Source organism: Haemaphysalis longicornis, unplaced genomic scaffold (genome assembly GCF_048455015.1).
Source record: "Haemaphysalis longicornis isolate Haplotype H1 unplaced genomic scaffold, Haemaphysalis longicornis Haplotype H1 scaffold_2, whole genome shotgun sequence".
Lineage (NCBI taxonomy): Eukaryota > Metazoa > Arthropoda > Arachnida > Ixodida > Ixodidae > Haemaphysalis > Haemaphysalis longicornis.
In genome coordinates this window covers 30,779,853-30,801,960 of record NW_027526295.1, presented here as the reverse complement: position 1 = coordinate 30,801,960, position 22,108 = coordinate 30,779,853, and the positions used below count along the sequence as shown (strand labels likewise).

The following is a 22,108-nucleotide window of genomic DNA, read 5'->3' as shown; positions in this document are numbered from 1 at the left end:
TTTTTCGCGTGGTGGGCCGCGTAAAGCCGCCTGAGTCTCAGTAGAAGAACCTGTAGCTTCCGCTGTGCTGCACCGAACTGATCATTGAGAACACGCCAGCTTTCCTGTGCGGCTTTCTAAGTAGGCGATCTAATCCCCCAGTGATGCCTTTAGGCAGGCGTTTGCACTAACGGGTCGTTAAACTCGGATTACGGATCTGAATTTCTAACTGCTCTTTATTATAGTTAGAGGAATTTAAATTTTTTTGCGCGCACATGGGAGCAGTGTGTTCAACGCGCAGTGAAAACGTAGCACTTGCCCACTCACCTTCGTCTTTAAGTTTGCATTGGTTAATACTGTCAGTCTAAAACAGTTCTGGAACTATATTTCCAACTGGAGGAATCGCGGCCCTCGGAGGATGATTTATGCGTTAATCTTCGATTAGAAGAAATGGCCCCGCGAATTAGATCCCACGCTCGCCCCTGCGGCCGCGGAACAAATGAGATGTGGCTCGCTCGGTTGGAGAAGTTCGCGGTGCCGCGGCAAAATTAATTACATCTCCGCGCCCGAGTCCCAGGGATTAGAGGGCGATCGTCGCTGAACCGTTCGTTCTCGTTCATAATTCGAGCGCCCTCGTCGACAGCCTTTTTACTGCCATAAGGCTTTTCCCCCCCAACGCTTTCTCATTTCGCCAAATCAGATTCTGTGAAGGAATCCCGCTTTCGCAGTAAGAGGTTCCTCAAGAGCTGTTGGAGGCAAGGTTTTTAGCTAATTGCAGTGCAGTAAAGCCCTCGGTTTGTGATTAAAATGTAGCCATACAGAGTCCAAACACAGCATTTTCAGCTTTCCTGTAACCTGTTACGCCGAACTCCCGTTTTGTAGGTGTAATTACTAGAACTACTAGAAAGTGCAATTCTTTTATCGATGAACAATCTCACTTCTATTACATGCGTTCCGAGGCATGTCTGTTACGTCGAAGGCTTGGACCTGTAATAGTTTGTTTTGTTACAATTGTCTAGGTATCTACGTGTACAGGTTTGAACCGTGCTTCGAAAAAACGTATTGTATGCGGTGCCATTAACAAAATTAGTTGACGGTGTCACGGAAGTCGCAATGCAAGAATCTCTGCGGGTTTACTTTAACTGTTATACTTTTGATATTTAAATAATCAAAGCGCGTACTGTCTCCAGCCGAGAAAGTGGTTGCTGAAATGGTGTTTAAAACGATGTAAATATATTTCGGTTGTACAATATTCCCGGAAAATCTACGTCGTGTTCTACCCTACCAAACGTTTTTTTAGTTACTGATGTTATACTTCCCCGCTTGAATTACACAGTCCTTGGTATACATTCAAATGTGGTGAAATTTATAATATTGGGATCTGTCATTTTTTATACCCGATAGTAACTTATTTCGTAAGACAATTTTTTTAGCAGTTGAATATTTCTAGTTTTAATAAAATTCGTAGACAGACGATTTTTTTCCTGCATGCGTTCGTATAGCTTCTTGGTTTCCTAATTTCCTTGCTTTCTCTAAAGAGGCGAACTTCAAAGGCCTCTGCGTAGACGTTGGTAGGCACATTTCTAAAAGCACCGAAGGAATTACACGGATCCTCCTCAGAGAAAACATTGATCCAGTCAGTGTTTACAGCAAGATTGCGTAACCGGGTTAGGCCCTTTTTCATCAATTTTTCTGAATGTAATAGCCTGTTTATTACAACTACTCTATTCTGTGCATAGAGAAGTAATGCAGAAAACTGGCATATGGTCACTGATAGCTGATGGTAGATAGGGTGATCACTGACGTAATTAACCATTTGATAGGTCAGAGGATCTCAGTTATGGTAGCCGCAGTCAATTCGTATATGCTTTGTTGCATTTAATCTCAAATTTGCGGTGAAATATGGTTTTTTGTATTCTGCGTATATGTGTTATCATGTGTAAAGGATTTGGCATTCTTTCATTGCAAGAAAATATTTTATTCGTGCATGTACTCTCTGTCTCAAGAATAGTTGCAGGAATTTTTCAGTTTGTGAGAAGTAATAATGCAATGCCGTTCAGTTATAACTCGGAATTATTTTTATCATATCCTTCATGCCGGTTTCTATTTGTTTGTTATCCCCTTTCAAAATGGTCGTTATAAAATAGGATTTTTTCAGGAGTTCCTCAGCAATATTTCCACCTCTTCTATGTTCAATATAAACAGAACGTTTTGTAGGGCCACAACGCCTGTATAATCACCAAGATTTTTCCCACCTTACTAATTACGCTTTTATGTCCACCTTCATGTCTTACCAGAAATTCAATTTCCTCCGCAAAATATTTTATGGTACTTATTTGATATTTTATGGAACTGCTTTCACCCTGGAAATCCATCATTTTATGGAACGGTTTTCATTGAGTCGCTTCCTGGTTCAGTCATTCTATGAAACCGTTTTCATTACCAGCTTTTTTGGTTCCCTTATTAATAGACTTTTTAACTTCATAATGATTGTGGTAGTCTTGCATATTCATATAGCATTCTCCAAGTTCATCTATATTGCATCAATATTCATTGAAGGTATCTTTGAAGCGAAGTGGATCAAACACTTACCAAAAGTTTCATTGATTTCTTGTGACTGTATATCAAGGTAAGGGTTAATTTAAGTGGGTGACACTGCTCTCCGACACTGTTGTATATCGTTTGGAATAAAAGTTATTGTAAAACCCAGGGGGCTGACAGTAGACAGATTTAACAATGGCGGGAGTTAACAATAGCAGGATTTTGTTAACTCTGCGGGGGATGGGCAATAACTGTAATTTTATTTAATATTCCCAGCCGTTTGAAAACGAACCATCTTTACCCGCTGCGACGAGCAGTCGAACACGGCAGGCGTTTGAAAAGAGTTCAAAGAGGCTTTGCCAGGGTTGCGTAGTGTGCACGTTCCAGTGTCTGCCCTACTTGCCTGCTCCTATGCTAAAGCTATATCGAAGGATAAGATAAGATAAGAATAAATAAGAGCAGATAAGAGCGACGTCTCCTCACCGCTTTCTCGTCTCTGTTTCACCGCGTCAGATATCAGGCCAGCTGGTGCCCTTGGAAAAACTCCCACCACGGGGCAGGTGCCCAGATAGTTTACTTACGCCCACTATGGAGCTTTGTCTACGAGTTTGTAAAAATGCTGATGAACCGCTATAAATTATTCCTCAGGAGCTCAATACTTCTAAGAGCTGAGCGCGAAAATAGACTACGACGAAAAGACAAGACACATGGCGTTCAGTATCTTGGGAATTTATGGCAAAAAGCTCCTCAGTATTTTGCTGGTACTGAATCCCGAGAGATAGGAGAGAAAGAGAGAGAGAGAGAAAGAGAGGGAGAGAGAGAGAGAGAGCTTTTATTTGCACCCATCTAAAATGACGAGGGAGAGGGCATTAGCCTACACCCCCGTTAGTCCCCTTAACCATCGGCCGGAATCCCTTGGGATTTGGCGGCGGTCAGGGCGAGACCGATGACTTTGCATTGCTTTTCTGCTTTGTGGTTGAGTAATAAGGTCTCTTAAGGTTCCACATTTCTGTTCGGATCGTTATAGGAAGGGGAAAAATGCGCAGGCAACCAACATCTTTTCATCGCTTGTCCGGAGGCGTGTGCGCGCTCAGGTCAGGGAAGACGCGATTGTATTGCCCATGAAAACGTTGGCATGGGCGCGAAAAAGTGAAGCCGAACCTCTTTCTAGGAAGGCAAGTGAGGTATTGTGTTCGCACAGAACTATGCTTTGTACTCCTGAAAGACGATGACGCTAAAGAAGTGGCTTACTTACGCAGGTAAGTAAAGTTCATTCTCCAGGTGGCACTTCGTACTTGCGGTGTTTTTATATTGCCAACCTGACAGGCTTTTAACCATTACAGGGTCCTCGCATGAAGAGCTATAAGAGAAAAAAATTCTACAATTTTGTGTCCGCGAGGGCAAAGAGCCCAGAATAATATTTTTTTATTCGCGAAGAAGGCGAGAAATAAGTTGCTTCCATTAGGTGATATAAGTCAATAAACAATTTCAAATAAATAAATAAATAAATAAATAAATAAATAAATAAATAAATAAATAAATAAATAAATAAATAAATAAATAAATAAATAAATAAATAAATAAATAAATAAATAAATAAATAAATAAATAAATAAATAAATAAATAAATAAATAAATAAATAAATAAATAAATAAATAAATAAATAAATAAATGAATAAATAAATAAATACAACAATTATACCCCCTCCCCCAGAAACAGGAGTGCACGCGAAGTTTGACTTTTGCGAAAACGAAAACGACCAAAATCGAAACGCAGTGACAGCGAAACGAAAACGGAAAACACTTCTGCCGAAATCAACACGCCGACGGAGGCGGAAAGCGAAAGCGCCCGTGTGTTGGATATTTCGGCGCACGTTAAAGATCGCCCAGGTGGTCAAACTAATCCGGATCCCTCCACTACGGCGCGCCTCAGCGCCTGTGTGGAGTTGGTGCGTTAAACCTCACAATCAATTAATCCAAATAAAAAAAACAACAACAACCGAAATAAAAACGCACGACCACCGACTGACCAAAGCGGAAGCCCTTTATTTCGTTGAGCTTTTCCCGAACGAAAATCTTTCGTATGCGGAGCTGTTTTACAAACCGTAAGTTCGCCGTTGCAAGAAAAAAATACCAAGAAAGTGCCGAGGGCTCGCGAGCCGTGCCTCGCGACCACCGCCCAGCACCGCCGGCACGCGCATTAGAAAAGCAAAAAAAAAAAAAATGGCCGCGTATCTGCTCCTTTTGTTGCAAATGTCCACAAAAGACGAAAGTCTTTATCGACTTTTCCCAAGTAAATACCTCCCTTTGCTTTCCCGCCCACCTCTCATGCTGTTCCTCTTCCGTCCCATTCCTTTCAATGTAAACCCGCCAAAGGTTTGCTTAAATCAGTTTAAATTTACTGTGTTCCACTGCTCCAGGCCGGGTGTCTCGATGCCAACGCTGCCGTACGGCGAAGACGCGCGTGAATCTACGCGCCCTACTTCAACGTTTATATAACCGGGTTTCCCTACTCCACGTGAGTTGCAAGCAGAACGTGGAAACTATCTAGTGGAACCTTTCGTAACTGTTGCCGGTTGATTCCTTAAAATGCCGCAAGAAACTCTGATGGCGCGGGCGGCAGCAGGCGACCGCGGAGTGAATTTTTTTTTCTGCAGTTTATGAAGTATTTAATTTCGCAAAAATCAGGCATGTATGACTTTTTATAAAGGAACACTGAAAATATCACTTCTGTATTAATTTGTTGTCTTATATTTGCGTAATGTCTTGTTCTTCTTCAATAATGTTGACAAGTATGAATATTACAGCGGACTTAGACAGGTAGATTTAGCTGTGACTATATAAGACTATTGCGCAGGCATTGTTTTACTTTGGCCGGGTGGCTGAATCGAGTCACAGACAGACAGACAGGCAGACAAACAGACATACAGACAAACCAAACTTTCTGGGTTTAAGTACCCCAAGAAAGACTATCGTCTTTAAAATCCCGAGAAGCGAGGACATGGTAAGCGCTCGTGACCGCGTGCCTCGCGGCGACCGCCGAGGGCCCAGCTGTCGCAGTAGCTCTAGCAAAAAGAAAAGAACTGCAGCGCTATCGCAAACGCTACCGCGCAAGTAAAACAAAAAAAGAAAAACTCCAGGGCTAACGCTAACGTTGAAAAAATTCCCCGCATTTCCCCGAGGGGAAGAATGTGAAAGTGCGAATGCACGAGTTGAATTTGCGCGGTTCGGTAATGTTCGCGAAAGAGAAATCTCACACACACACACAACTACAAAGAAAGAAAGATGCATTTATTCACAGACACCTATTTGTGTTGTCGTTGTACTTGATTGCTAGAGCGGATCTCAGCTTTGAAATTTCGTGTCAGTACTCCTTTAAGCAGGCGCATTAGCCCTTCTCACGCCCGATTCTTGGCCAATCCCCCACGTGGGTATGTGCCATGTCAGCGGCCAGGCAGCGCGCGCCCATTCCCCCCGTTGCCAAGGAAGACGAGGAGATTCCTGGCCAATCCCCCACGTGGGTATGTGCTATGTCAGCGGCCAGGCTGCGCGCGCCCATCTCCACGTGCGCGGACATCGCCGGTGGACGCAGGTTCAGGGTCGCTTAAGAAGTTCATTGCACTTAAAAAGACACCCTGCTTGGGATGGGAGAGGTCACCGCGGCCACCGCATTCTCTAGAAGCCATTATGGATAATTGGGGACGTGGCTACGAGTGTGCCAGTCCTTCCCGAGACGACTTGCAAATCCCGCCACCGCTGCCTCGAGCCGATGACGAAGAGGTGGCGGAAGTCTTCAATGCTGAGGACGACTACATCCACAACTCGCAGCGAAGTAGACAGCAAACTCTTCGATGCATATGGCGACGATTACTAGCACCGCAACCATACAAATGAACAATGATACTGACACCTAACTCTGTGCCCGGCAATGCTCACCTACAACAGCATCGCCATTCAAGTCTTGCGCGGAAGTGCAAGCTTCCCTGATTTTTTTTTAAAGCAAAGCTTTCTACCTCTACCCCCCAAGGGTTCTTTCGCGACCGTTGGTGTCACCAGAAAACTCCAGCGAACAAATAAAAGAATTTACTGGCACCGCCGGGAATCGAACCTGGATCTAATAGACTAACAAAGCGAGAGCCCGTTGTCTTACCGATTTAGCTACGAGCCCACGCGAACAGGGTAAGACAAATGGTATACTCACCAAGCACATCTACGGGTTTACCCCCTGCCTTCTCGCTGAATGCCACTTGAAAGCGTCACACGACCACTCACGCCCGTCTAGCGGCCCTGTGCGCACCTTGCTCATGGGCTAAGAGTTACAAAAATTAAAGGAAGCTCACACCAATCCATGGAATCTCACTTTTAGTACGCCAATGTGCTAAAGCTTGTGGCTTCCAGTGTTCACGTAAAAAATCACAGCTCCTTGTCGTCCGCCCTCACGCCAAATCAAGGAATACATTCAAATACTCCTTGATGGCCAGGCCATCACTCCAAGCCCCAGCATCAAGATCCTGGGCCTACATCTCAAGGCTTACACCAAGAGTGACGTCTCCTTGCAGCGCCTCAAAAACAGCAATAATCAAATCATACGCATGATCAGGCGAGTTGCCACCAAGAAGCGAGGCCTAAAAGAATCCGGTACCTTTCGATTAATTGAAGCTTTTGTCCTCTCGAGAGTTACTTACGACAAACCCCTATCTTCTTCTCGACGAGGAAGGTTGAGCAGGCCATTGGTCTTCTCATGAGTGCGTCCACACTGAGGCTGCTTAGCACGGGCTCCACAACACGGTGGAAGAGCTGATAGAAGGCCATCTTTCTAACCAGAAGGTCCGACTCAGAACTGCGGTGGGTAACCGCATGCTTCACCAGATTGGCTGGGCAGCCCAGAATGTCACTCCGCTTCACATACTCCCAGACGCTTGGCGACTAAAACTAAAGATGCTCCTTTTGCTTAGAAATATGAACCCCTCACATGACGAGGGTCAATGAAAAGCACGGGCTCAAGCGCTAAACACCACCCTCGGTGGGGATCATGCAGTTATCTACACAGACTTCTCCAAACATCTAGGGCAGCAACACGCCATCATCGTGGCTACCTCCAGAACCAACCTCCTTGCGTGTACCTCGCTTAGGACCCAACAAATGACGGCAGCAGAAGAGGCAGCCATCACCTTGGCTCTCAATCAACCAGCGGTTCAGAGGGTAGTCACCGATTCCCAGCAAGCCTACTGGAATTACAAGTCGGGTTGGGTGTCCTGACCTGCACTGCGCGTGCTAAAAAAACCACTCCCTAAACGGTTCCATTCAGCTCATCTGGACACCCCCTCACGCTTCAATGGAGGGCAACAAATACGCCCACCCAACAAGCCTGCGCTTTTACCTCCCGTGCTATGGAGCTGCACGAGGACAGTCACCCGCTTGTCACGTTCATGGAGATAACCCAGCATTATCGCCTTCTGAGACAGACCGTACCTGCGCCTGACCTTTCCAGAGAACAACAAACTACCCTACGGCTCATACAAACCGGGCTCCTTCCCACAGCCTACGCGTCTTTACTTAATGTATCCGAATCGCTACGACGCTGAATGTAAATTTTTCTCAGAAGTAGGAATACTCCGCCCCATAATTGATGTGTACGACTTTAGCCCTGAGCACCCTCCTCTCTTTCCGTCAACTACCCAACAAGAGCAATGGGAGATGCTGCGGTCCAGGCCTTCTCTACCTACCCAGCTTCAGCGGGTGGACAGAACACAGGCCGCGCGGACTGCATATGGGCCCCACAGAAGAAGGAATCACTCCCCGGGGCTGCACTCTGGGCCGTTCAGAAATCTGAACAGAAGTATTTCTTCCTCCTCCTTCTCAGCCGCAAGTCTCGTCGCCTGCGTCCGTGGCGCGGAGACGCAGAAGTCAGATCGCCTAACACCGGGTTGGAGCTTACCTTGATTTTATAAAAAAAAGTTTCCACTCTTGTGCTACACCAATACAACTCAACCAAACACCGTTCATGCATCATGCATTGATTTAACCTTACCAAGACTATCTCTTTGAAGTAATAAATGGTGTTGTAAAGTGCATTTCACTTCTCTCTGGTTTTACTATTTGTAGAGCGATGTGAGTGATTTTAAGTGACGTCGCATGAGTAATCGTTATGGGTGCCGTTTACAGCTTTGCTTTCCAACCACATTCACGGGGTGGATTGGCGCGATTTTTTTCGTAAATCGTTCTTCTGCGATTATCGGGAACCCTTACGTTCTTCAATGGCTGCGCGGTCTTCCGCTGCGTGAACCACCCGCGGCCTATTCATGCCGCGCTAGCAGCTGAACTGCCCCGCAAGAGCGAGCGACCGCATTCGCGATGTGTCGTGACTCGAGCGGCGACGCTGATCGGCTCCCATTGGGGCGAGACATAGCGCGATAGTTGTGCGCGTCCGTGCCCGCTGCGAACGGCGAAAGAGAGCTGTGAGAAGGGAAATCCCCGGGACGGTTTCAATGTATAATTGAAGCCATAAGCTCCAACAGTGGCACAGTCAGCACCTCGTCCCTGGCCAATTCCTCCGAGAGAGTATGTGCCGAACACGTAAGGGCGTCATCATCATCATAGTCGTCGTAAACCAATACAAGCTTCGCTTGAATGGATAAATCAACCAACCAAACAAACTCCACTTAATGCGGTTGCCGATCTCTCGACCGCACGTTGTTTGCAGCAAAACCGGACCGTGACCGGTTCCTTAACCGGAAGCGCTGAAGCGCTTCCGACGCACGTAATGCCTCTAAGTACGTAGGGCATCAATTTACCATTCTCAAAAGACTGGCCCACAGGCTGTTGTCACCGCACTTCCCTTTCTGACGATTTATGCGAGCATTCAACCTGACTGGATTCAATTCTCCCTTCCGTTCCATTTACCTCCACTGCCGCAAGTAAAAATGCTACGGCATATTCCCAATTTTACCTGGTCGACGTTCGCCATCAATAGCTGCTCCCGTATAGCACCTCCTTCCGCACACCTGCTTTCTGTTGTGTCAATTTCCGACCTTGTGGGTGCGCGTTCTTTTACAGACTTCATTCTGGACAACAGCGCGAAAAAAGACGTGGACGGAGTGAACGGACAGGACGAGCGCTGGTCCTGTCCATTTCGTAGCCCATGACTCTGCAGAAATTTTTTACACCTCCTCCTGGAACTTTTCGCCTGGTTCTTCGGCAACGAATTCCGCCTATTAATTAAGAGCAACCCCGCTTGCGCTGGAGAGCACCATCGCTATCGCGGTCCTGATGTCGTATGCTTCTTCGGTTAGCCATCATCATCAGCAGTGAATGGTCTCCGCTTGTCTATCTGTCTCACAGGCTGGGCACGTTTTTCTTATTTCCCTTTCTTCGCAACACTATATTTAGGTCTGTCTGTCTGTCTGTCTGCGGGAGAAAATGGAAGTGTTGCAGCCGTAGTTGATTGAAGTAATAGACTTTGGTGGTTTCCACCTGTCTGGCTGTCTTTCGGTCCGTCTGCCCGTCTGTGGGCTGATGTTCCGAAAGAAGGAGATCGGAAGTGACGGCCTTTTTCAGAAGCACGCGCACACGCACACACTCACGCACACGCACGCACGTACGCACACTCCGGTGGAAGTGCGCTCGAGTGGTTCCGGCCGCGCCGTGTCCGTAGGCTGCCGCATGCGGGAGGCTGCCTCAATGGATTCTGTTTTGGGAGGCCCTTGAAGCGTTACGTAGTGCAGCCCCGGTCGGTTGTCGCTCCGATGCTGTCTTACGCGCCTTTGCGTTGTTTTTTTCTGTCTCGGCTTTGCAGCTTTTCTTGGCACACCATCGATTCCGTGTCCGCCGAGTTGTGTGCAGCGTGGCCAAAGCGGAAAACGGAGACGAAACAAAAAGCGGAGTAATCGGCGGGTGTTTGCGTTTTTTTGAGCGTTTCTGGATGTCTGCGCAAGCCGGGGAGGAACATTATGAAGAGTATCGGATAAAACGGGCTCGCACGCACCCTTACGTACTCGCACACACGCACACACGTGAATTTTACCTAGACGTCATTCATTTATTGAAAGTCCGGAAACGATGCAGGCGTCTGAAATGAAAGGCCTCGAGCTACTGACGATGCAAAAAAGGCCTATACAAAGTTCCGTTCCCAAGTTTATAAGCCCACAGTATACAATATCACTGAAAGCGTAGATACCTTACGTCTAATTCGCGCGAACGGAGGAACTAAACCTGACACACAGTTCGAGCACTAAAATAGCGAGCGCACTTACCAGCAACATTTGAGCTTTGTATTTTTTTACTTCTGAGATTAACCTTGATTCCAAGAGCATCTAGAGTTATTCTTAAATTGCTTAATCCAATCGGCGCAGCAATTAAAGATCCAGGCCGCCATGCGGCGCCCACAACGTCGGTACATCCGTTCGCTAATCTCCAATTCACAATCAATCAATCATAAGGCGTGCGTAAGTGTCCTCGTAATTTTTTCGCCTGGCTTGTATAGAGAGGGGTGGCCCAGAAGGGAGGGTGGGGGGCGTAGCTGGCGTAGTTCGTGCTTTGGTGTAACAATTGGCAGAGGCCCAGAGAGTGAGTCTGTTTCGGCGAAATGCAGGATATCTATCAGTAGGTACTTGAGACAGCCTGATACGCTTGACTGTGTGGACGTTAAATGTACTCCAAAGATCTATAGGCTGATAGCGCATGGTTTTTATCTCTATTCTGCACGCTCCCAATGGGAATGGCTGTAACATCACAGCGCTCTCTAAGCTTTCTATATTCAGATAAATGACGGTTCCCTCAACGTACAAGCAAGATTGGATTACGCGGTGGGTCACCACGCGTAACGCGACCCCTTAGCAGCGCGGAAACTTCTGAAAGGGACTCTAACGTTGGCCCTCTCCTGTTCCTATTCCTCTTTACGGAAAATAAAATCCCAAATACGCTAGGCTGGCAAAAGTTCGTCGCAACGTTTCCTTCAAAAGTCTTCGCCGTTTGGCGCAACGCTGCTAGGATATTATCTCCAAAAGTAAGGAACTTTCGATTTCGCCTGAGGGAATTCGAATGGCGTTACCGCATTTTCAGTGTTTAAGTCCTAGTTCAAAAATAGCTGTTGAAAACACAAACGTACCTTATTTTCACGGCACAGTACGATGCATGCGAGCATGGGCGCAGGAAGTGAAGTTCGCCTAAAAGTTCGCATAGTTTGTGGAAGATAAAAGTGAACCATGTCATGTGGCCTGCACGGCTGCTGTTTAGCGAAGCTTTCGGGTATGAACTGTTCGATGGAAATAGCGAACGCATTCTATTTCGTTAAATGCTCTCGTACTTGGCCCTTATCGATTCCCCGTGACAATATCGGGTCCCCGATCTTGCCCCTCCCTCGGCGCGTGCCTGCTTCCCGGCGCTGCAGCGAAATAAGCGCCAGACGCCCGGCGAACGGGATCCATTCGTCTTTCCGGCGCACAGACGGCCACTGGACGCGGCTATTTTGGGGCCCGACCACCGGGTGAAGCCAGAGGGGCTCAGACTCCGGAGCCGCGCTAAGCCGTATTCTACTTCGCCCGTTTGTCTCGCCACATCGTCAACTCGTGCTTCGAGCCCGTCGTATACACGACGAGAGCCCCCATCATATTTTGTTTTCTCGGCCCTCAAGAGGCACGGCGTTGGAAGAACTCGCCCCGCCTCTCGGGGCCTCACTTCCCAAAATTGGTGGTTGGCGCTCGAGAAGGGTTTATTCGCAGCCGCAGCGTGGAATGGACGTGGAATCCTCGAGGCGAAACCGTTTTATTACATATACCGCAGCAGGGTCGTGGCCTTGGCGGCACTCCAAGTGGCTGCTGTTCAGTATCAAAAACCCGAACGTAGAGTTGAAACGAATTGAATTTTGCTTCCAACGGGTGCACGTAATACATGAGTGAGTAAAAGCGCAGTAGGAGGTGCCAGGGTAAAGCCGTGGCTGTACCTCCGAATGTTTTGTTTAGCTTCTTTTCTGCACATTCAGATGAGCTTCTATTTGCAATGTTCCTGTAGCTGCCTTGAATTTTAAAGAAAATCAGCCCTGAAAAGTCCACAAAGACAAAATACAAATTTTGTTTATTAAAAAGGCTGTCCCGATAACAATGACACCAATATTATCACTAACTTCGAACGAATAATCAGGATATTTAAGACACCATAAGAAGCAGGGGTGACTGATTCCCTGCCCGCTTTCCGGCGATTTCTCGTTGACCTAACAGAATCTTGTTTGCGCTATGGGCGGCCGAATATGTACGTCACCTCTAAGAAACATTACTGGTGTAAAGGAGATAGTCGGCGTTCCGGTCGAAGGCTGGGCTCGTTTATTCACGAACGAGGCGTCGACGCAGACGGGGTGAGCCGAAACGACCAGCTTTACGCGAGACAGACGGTGAACGAGCGCGTCCTCTTCCTCGAGCGGCATCCGGCGCAGCATGTCCACGTAGGGGGATTTGCCCGTTGTGGCTGATGCTCATCACAGTTCTCATGGGCGCAACATGCTTACTACACTGGGGTGATACTAGTGGGGTCACTAGGTCCGTTTGATCTTATTGCTTGAATGCTAACAGGCACCAACCACACTGACAACTACGTTTCCGGTGCTGGACTGTATTACGTCACTTTTGCCCATATTACGTCACTGCGGCGTTCAAAGGAGAGTTTTGAAATATTTCTTGCATCTTAATATTTCATGACCTCGCGAATTGAATAAAGTTGCATTCTGTCTTCATGGCTCTTTTAAGTAGCTTGTGTGGCAAAAAGCTACGATGTCGCTGGCGTACGTGTCTGATAAATCCTGATTGGTCGATAGGGTCGGGGTGGGAGAGAAAGTGAGGTGCGGAAATCGCTCACGGGAGGAGGAGGAGGAAGAAACGTTACTGAGCAAAAATAAATTGTTGGGTGGCTTCCAGGTCCGGAAGTCCATGGGCAATCCTGGCTCTGTCCGCTCGGTCAACCAGTATCATCTGGTCGTCGATGCTCGAGCTGGATAACATGCTCTCCCGCTGCTCACGGGAAGGGTTGGAAATGGGGGGAAAGTCGGGGTTTCGGTCGCATTCACAGACGATGTGATAGAGTGTGCCCGAATTGCCACAAAACGCACACTCCGGGGAGTATTGTGTACGGAATAGATGATTTAGTCGTTTGAGAACGTGTTTGTTTGAATTGTTTTCCTGTATTCTAGACAATCTGGGTGGGGCGGGGGGAAAGGTCCGCTGAGTGGGCTGCAGCGCAGCAGCGGAAACTTGCCGTCTGAGTCGTCGTCTTCTACGAGTGCAAATGGCCCGACATTGTTATCCCCCCGTTCAAGGCTTAAAAGTGATAGCCTAAGGCGTCCCCCAAGAGTTTAATTTCAATTAAAACGGGAAACACTAAAAAGTCTTACAGTTTTTGACGGAATGTACCGGGCAGTACGCTACAGAAGAGAAAGCGCCTAGCGCCGTCTACTGGTACGTCTGTAACAGCAGCATTGCTCTGACCAGCTGCTTAGAAAGGCACAAAGTGAGCCACCACAGGGCGTCCACCTTCTTGGATCGTGTGTGGGCCTTTCTTACTTCTAGTTCGAAGTGTTGACTTGTTCCCCTTTTTAAACTCTGAGTGATTATATATAGATCGCTAATAGCTCGCGCCTTGTAAGCGCATAAAATTCCAATTTATACCCATCTAATAATAACAAGGGACCTGGCGTTTGGTTTTCGTGGCTTCCTTGGTTCGTATTTGAATGGCTTAGGTTTGATCCCCCGAAATCTTGCATGCTTTGTTTTTTTTTTTTTCTGGTCAAGAAAGTTTTGCAAAACGGTTATAGTATCAATACCTATACCATTCTCCTGTAAGTAAGAGTCATTCGGTATGTTTTAGATTGCGCTAGGCAGCGTACACGCAGCCTATCACCATGTTTAATTTATGCTTTGCGCCGTGCCTGAAGGGCCGCTTCTGTCGTCGTCGTCGTCGTCATCATCATCATCCTATCATCATCACCATCATCATCATCATAAACATAATCATCCTCATCCTCATCCTCCTCCTCATCACCATCATCACCATCATCGGTCTGTGTACGCACACTGCAGGGAAAAGGCCTCTCCCATTAATCTCCAATTGTCCCGGTCCTGTGCTAACTGCGACCAATTTATTCCCACAAACTTCTTGATCTCATCTACCCATCTAACTTTCTGCCGTCCCCTGCAACGCTTGCCTTCTCTAGGGATCCACTCTGTTACCCTCAATGACGAACGGTTATCTTGCCTGCACATTACATGCCTTGCCCACGTCCATTTCTTCTTAATTTCTATTAATATGTCCTTAACACGCGTTTGTTCCCTGACCCACTCCGCTCTCTTCTTGGCCCTTAATGTTAAGCCTATCATCTTTCTCTCCGCTTCTCTACAGCAGTCTCAATGGAAACCGACTGCGGGGCGTGGAAGTGAGGGGGTGGACACAAATTCATTTGTAGGCATTTGTTTATTGGTTGTAGTTTAATACGAAAGGACGAGAGAGCCGTTCGCTAGCGCAACGTGCGGCGCATGACCGCAGTTCGTTGTGTGACGTGCACAGAAACTAAGTCTGCGACGATGTTGTGTTGCGGTAGTCGTTCTGTTCAGGTAAGAATCTTGTCCTTGTAAGATGTATTGAGGTGACATACTAGTGTGGTTATTACAAACTTCTGACGACAATGTAAGACAGGAAATGGCGGTTACAAACTTCCCGCTCTAGGCGTCCTTAGAAACTAACGAATATACCTGGCACCGCGTCGCTCGTTGGCTTCGCAGTGATGACAAGTTTTGTTACCGTATTTTAGCGCGTATAACCCGCACCGAAAATGCGAAAGTTTCAGTGGCAAAGTAGGGGTGCGGATAATACGCGCGTTTTTCTCGTAGTGTAGCTGTATGGCAATGCGCGTTGTGCCGTGAAGCTCCCGCGCAGTAACACTGACTAAACCTTTTATGGCAGCGAGTGCACAAAATATACAAGGACAACACAGAAAAAAGCAAGGACGAGCGCACTCTAACAACTGAATTTTGTTTGTGAATTGTGACTTTCGCCTTGAAGTCAGCGTATTCTAATTGCTAAATATACGCTTACTATGTAGACATCACATACTATGTAGACAGAAAGTCTACATAGTATGTGATGTGTTGCTTGAGCAGTAGCTTCGGTGCAACATTTCCTGTATCAAGTGTGCAGGCAATGCGCGGGGATTTTTTCTTCGTTTCCGGCGGGCTGAAAGTGGGGGCGCGGATTTTATGCCGGGGTGGGTTATACGCGCGAAAATACGGTATTTGACAGGTCGGACAAAGGCAGGGACGTCTACAGAAAAATTCTCTTGTTTCTGTGCTTATTAGACGGCTGACGGCAACGAAGACGAGCTCAAACTATTTATTCGTACATGCACTTGGTGCGGAATCATTTAAAACCAAGCTTTTCTTTATGTTTTCCGCCGAAAACACACTTTTCTAAAATAATTTCCGCATTTTGACCAGCTGGGAATGTGTAAAAACCGTGGAAATATCGACACATAGGCGTTTTAGGTTGTCGTTCGCATAACCAAAACACCCGCCGGAGGCAGGGATCAACCACGGGTCTTTTCCACCGCCTTAGCCACCGAATCACTCCTGCGGATAACACTTGCCAAGCATTTACACTTTCCAAGTGTGCGACCTTTTTATACAGTCATGAAATGGAGCAAAAATGCATGTTTAGGGTGTCGGCCTTCGCCATTGCGCGGTGCAGCAATCTTGCAAACTGAATGCTAGTATAAGTCGCAATGAAGGAAAGACAAAGCCGATGTCTCATATCGCCTGCGGGATACCGAAACTATGCTATGTCTTTCGCTCAGCCTTGCGCTCTGCATATGCGAACAGCATCAACATACCATTGCAACACTGGTGCGCGTACCTTTCTCCATGTTACGACCACGCATAGAACGTTGATAGCGTTGTAATTGCTCGATATAGAGGAAAAAGTGCGCGAGAGGTTACGGAGTTGATCTTGCGTGGATGAGAAAAACGCAAATGAACTTGACTGCGCATGATCAACAACAGCTGGTCGAACCGTTCCGTCGAGAACCGGTACACGTTAGTTTTTTTTTTTTTTCAGTGCAGTTCCGGATCGGCTTCTACGTGCTTAAAAAACAACGGTTCAGGTTCAGTTCCGGCAAAAATACCGGTTCGGTTCTGATTTTCGCTTGTTGGGTTCTGGTTCGACAGCCTGGTTACGACTTACTGCGTACGGCTCATTTTGGGATATTTCTCGAGAATAACCAAGAACATGGTCAACAGCAACACTTTCGAATGCTGTATAGGCACAAAGATGGCGCAATTTTTTAACGGAATGGTATCGACGGAACTGCTCCATACGCTTTCTGTTCCCGGTGGTTAAATGCAAAGAGGAAATTGCAGGTCAATTTATTTTCAAAATTGTTGTTCGGTGTAGCAGTAGAAGCGTCGAAAACGTCGGAAGCGGTGATTATTTTCGAAAAAAAGAATGCAAGAAACGTGCATAACCATTTCGAAAAAATATGTTTTTTAACAGCAGAGCTGTTTAAGCCCACACAAATCCGCCCGGCGGAGACACAAAACCGCGAGCGCACGGGAGCGCGTGCCTCGTGGAGATCGCCCGGCGTCGTCCAGGCTTGCGCGTGGGCTTACGCCACATGAGCCGCTCCCGCCTTCGTCGTCGTCGTCGTGTACCCACCTGCGCGCCACGGGTCGGCCGCACCCACGACGATGACGACGAATCTGTCAAGCCATCCCTTCACCCCCGAAACTATAGAACACTTTCTTTTAAATTGCCGCAGCTTTTCCTAGATGCGACGCACGCACCTTGAATACACGTTCAATCGGCCGTTATTCTTTCCCTGGGTGCTTCCGTTATAGGATATTGCCACAGAGATATTGTGGTCGCCTTTCATTCCTTTGTTGCGGCGACAGGCCGGATGCCCGGCTAGATAGCTATGTCTTCATCCGCATTTTTTTTCCTGACAATCCTGTTCTATCCAAAGATTTCCTTTTCTACTCTCACTATTTTTCTCGTACTTCCTTTTTTTCTCTCTCCTTAAAATAAACCGGGTCACAGCCTAATTATTGCAGGCAGCTTCTTGGCCAATCCCCCACGTGGGTATGCGCCATGACTTGAGGAATCAACCAACCAACCAACAATCTACACGTGGAGACGGCAGCCGGACCAGCTGACTAAGTAGCGAACACTGCCAGTGTTCCTAGTAGCTACTACCTACACCGGGAGACGAGTGTAGAAAAAGAAGGGCAATTACGCGATGAGGGGGACGAAATAAGGAAATTCGGAGTTAGAGAATGAACTATAGCGGCGCTGACAGCAGCGTTTGGAGGTCGATGGGGGAAGACTTCGTCCTGCCGTGGACCTAGTGGGCTGCCGCTGCTGATGATGATTCAACAGCCGGGTCTCCGACCAAGGGAGAGGGCCGCCAGATCAGTTGTCTAGCCTTGCACCACCAGTGTAAGCTGCGGCAATTTTTTTCCTGCTTGTGCACCAACTTAATACCGATTCACTGGTGCACGTGCTACTCAAATGTTATTATGTAGTACTTGAACTTATATAAAATTTTAATGGCCGAGCGTACGCGTTCCCGTTTTCTTTATAGATATAGCTTCGAGAACGACCTATAAACGGCGATCCTACAAATGGGAAATTCTACACGCCCCAGTGACGCCCGGGTAACTACAAGCCATTGTCGACCATGATTCAAGAAAAAAATGAGGACGAGTCAGCGTACACATGCAGTACTGACGGTGCACCAAGAAATCCGTGCTTAATTTCTGTGTTTTATATTCACCACGCAGTGCAGTTTTGTAGCTCTTGTCATCATCATAACCATTATCATCCTGTTGACACCTTCTCCGGTACGACGGCCCCTCCCATTCATACACACTCCCGATCTCTCCTCTCCTGCGAGACCAGGATCTATCCTTCGCCCGACCATTACCAGATCTCGTCCCCCAAGCAAGTTTTCCGTGTGCGCGTAGTTTACAATCTGTTACTACGTGGTCGTTTTGTTACTTGGGTAGTCCCCCAGTATGCGGTCCGAAGTCTCACGACTTTTCTGACGCGTCTTTCCGAAATTCGCTGTAAGACGATTTTTGTTTCCCAACTCTAAGCGTTGCACATATTAGCTTGCTTTTTGTAGCTGTCTATATAATCCGGAAAGTTACCAGTTGCGCTATTTGGAACTCACTGTTTAACGATACACGACAAAAAAAGGAAAAAATGATGCTCACACGACCGTTGTTTTGTATTAGCGCCGTGTTTTTCTGGTTACTCTTCGAAAAAAAAATCCCCCACACGTGATTGCACTGGCAGGAAAACAACTAGAGCGTGCCTGTTGCGCATGGCGACGTGCCCGAATCCCTTCCCGATACGTGCTCTGCTTACGACGTCCCCTAATCCCGCTATTCACCGGCAGCGCACAGGCTGTAAGTAGAGCCTCCATTGCCGCTGCTGCGGCAGGCAAGACGGTGCGGCACGCGCGCGGTGCAACTGTCCGTGGACGTGCCTCAACACGGTCCCCGGCGCGCGATATGATTCGGAGAACCCACAGAGGAAACCCTTTTCTTTCTCAGCGACGGACCTCCACATAGCGGACGACGATGCGCTTGCCGCCGAGACGTTGTCGAAATCATCGCGCTCCTGCGAGGCACGTCGTGCCGGCGTCCCTGTCGTGATGACTCTCCGGAATGACCTGTGTGCTCGTGTACCCAGGAGCGGGACGCCAAGGTCACTGCTCGGATATGACCAGCGCACGTCGCGACCGGGACGCTCCCGGCAATACTGCATTCGCTCAGGACAATATCCTCACGAAATTGAGCTTATAACGTAATGACAGAGCGTAGTACAGGACGGGGGCAAACTAAAGTAGTGGACGAAACAAGCCCCCTTTCTTTTGGCCCCTTTCTTTTTGCCTGTCCCTGTCCAGTGCGCTCGAATATTTATTTTAGGTCCTGAACGAAGCGTTCGGCAAACACTCTGTTGGTCCCATGACATCTTGTCACTATATAAAAACAATGCTATGCAATGGCCTCTTTCAAAGCGCTCAAGTTGCTTGCTCCTAGGTTGGAAACACATTGCGTGTTATTGCGTTTAGGACAAGAAGAAAACCACTGTTTATTGCTTGAGAACTATACTTAGCAAATGTCCTAAGTTCTTCGTGAATTCTGCGAATAATATCGGCTCCTGATGTTTTTCGTCGCCTGTCCGTCCTAGGTTCTTGAAAGGCTGGAAACCTCATTTTAAAGCGAAGCTGCGTGTGGCTGTTCGTAAGGAAAATCCGTGTACGCAGAATACTCCTCCTGCGCGCCCATTTGCGCATGCGCTAAATAAACCAAATTGGAGAGGTGTTCGAAGTAAGTGGGAAGGAGAGGAAAAGATCCACCCTCGCACCAGAGCGCGCGCAGCAAGCTACTGCAAGGAGCACGGCTCAAGCGACCACGCCGGAGCGGTGACGGTGTGGGCTGAGTAAACATCGGGTAAACACCGACACCGGTTAACACCGGCCGCATGTTACAGCTTCGCCGGTTAACCATTTGTACGGAGTGCACGGGCGCATTTTGGTTAGTTTAACCATGTGAGTTTTTCCCCCCCGCAGGACATCGGAGCTTACCTGATTAATTCCTAGCGCTAAGTAGTAGCTGCTTAGTTTTGTTTCGGAATGTTCCTTTAGTATGTTACGTCGAAAAACAAGCCAAAAATGCCCTTTAGCGATGCACAGGTTCCCACGGTACACCGACGAACTCTTGTCGTCTGGAATACGAGCTCGCACAGGACAAAATGGAACGAGCACGATACGATTTCGAAAATAGGAAATAGTACAAAGGGTAAATGCAATTCCCTTACTTTGGAATAATGTATGAAGTTTACGTTTGAACAAGTGACCGAAAAAGGAATGTACAGCGCATCCGTTCCGAATATGTGAAAGGTTACGAGCGCACTCCTCGTGGTGCAGTGAGTGCGGAAATAATTAGGGTCCACTTGTTGAACATGTTTTGCCATTATCATACTATCATTTCACCTTGCGTGTCGCCATCTCATTAGCAGCATCATGATTTCCTTTCCGTCGTCGCTTAAAGGGGCAAAAAGAAAAAAAAACACGAGTTTGGTTGATTTTTTTTTAAAAGTCTGCTTTGTCCCGCTGACAACGATGATAATTTTATCGCTGATTCAAAGGAATTTATATATTGAAGAAAACAGACGACGCAGTGCCCCCCGCGCCAGTTTCTGGCGATTTCTCTATGACGTCACATAATCTAGTTTCTTCGATTGGTGGCCATAGACCTAAGCTGCCGCCACAAAACATGCCTGGGGGACTGTAGTGGGGCCTCTAGCTCCGTTTTATCAAACCACTTCAATACTAACGCTCAGCTGGCACAATGATAACTATGATTTTAGGGGCCCTGTTACGTCACTCCTTCCTGTAATGCGTCAGTGTGGCGCGAAATATTTACAACATTGCTGCGGTTTTTTTTTTTTTCGTTAGGAAACGTCTTTCGTGACTGGAATGGAGCTGAGTGAGTTGCCGAAGGCTAGTTTTTTCAAACTGAATAATTTGCCCATAAAGATAACGAAGCCAGTGCATTGTGGTGCCCGCTGGCGAGGCATGCTTGGTGGCTCCTCTTTTCAGTTTGTCGAACAAATCCCACTACGTATAAGCGGTGAACAGATGCTTACCCGGTGTTTGTCTCCCTTCCCGTGCTTCGCATGTGACACCAAGCAGCGGCTGGCAAGGCCCCCGTCGGCGGCGGTGGCGGCGACTGGGGCGGCGGCGGCGTGGGTGGCCACACCGTGCGAAGGCCAGTGCCCCGGCGGCAGCACTCGCTGCCTGAGACTCAGGAACAGCAGCTCCAGCGCTCCATCATGGAGCTGCAGGTGAGGTGGACGGGCAGGCGTCCTCGCAGGGGGCGCTTACCCCGCGACGTAAACGGAGAGGCGTTCCTCAACTGACGTCGCCATAACTTGTGCGAGCGGGAAAAAGGCCTGTGGTGAACAGGCTCCTGTTTTATGGCAACTCTGCGGCAGGACTATGGCTATCACAGAAGCAAGCGTTTACGAAAGCGTTGAGATCACTTCCGCTTTCGTGTCTTTGACGAAACTGCCGTACATAGTTACCTCACCTTCATGCCACTCCTTGGAGTACGCGCCTACAATTTGGTTTCCTCCAGTTACTAGGCGCCCTGCGAGAGGACTCGCTTTACATAAATATCTGGGTCCTGACTGACCTGCCGAGCTCTTTAACTGTTCCTGTCCCTCAAGGTTCAGTTGTTACGGAAAATATGGTGCTGGGCTAGTTGGTGCATATTGTTTCAAGAAAAAAAAAAAGCGCTAGGAACCACGACAAAAAAAACAAAAAAAAAACAAGAACGACGAGACAGATGTTCTGCAGATGCGGCAGAAGCGCATCTGTCTCGTCGTTCTTTCTTTTCAGTCGTGGTTTGTAGCTCTCTTTTTATTGATTCAATTCTTACGTTTCAACAATACTGTCAAAATAAACGAACCAATACTTGCAGCATTCTAACGAAAAGAGTATTAGAACAAAACATGCAGAAACAAAGAAGTGAGTTGAGTACAGCT

At 47.5% G+C, this 22,108-nt stretch overlaps 1 protein-coding gene across 1 annotated transcript in view; it reads left to right on the top strand.

The window, feature by feature from the left end:
* Positions 1-21,828, top strand: part of LOC144168813 (uncharacterized) — a 279,672-nt gene extending 257,844 nt beyond the window's left edge. Inside the window, exon 4 of the mRNA XM_077697802.1 lies at positions 21,255-21,828. Within this exon, the coding sequence (XP_077553928.1) occupies positions 21,255-21,481 (227 nt within the window). The 3' untranslated portion in view covers positions 21,482-21,828. The remainder of the gene's footprint in view (positions 1-21,254) is intronic.
* The last annotated feature ends 280 nt before the right edge of the window (positions 21,829-22,108 follow it).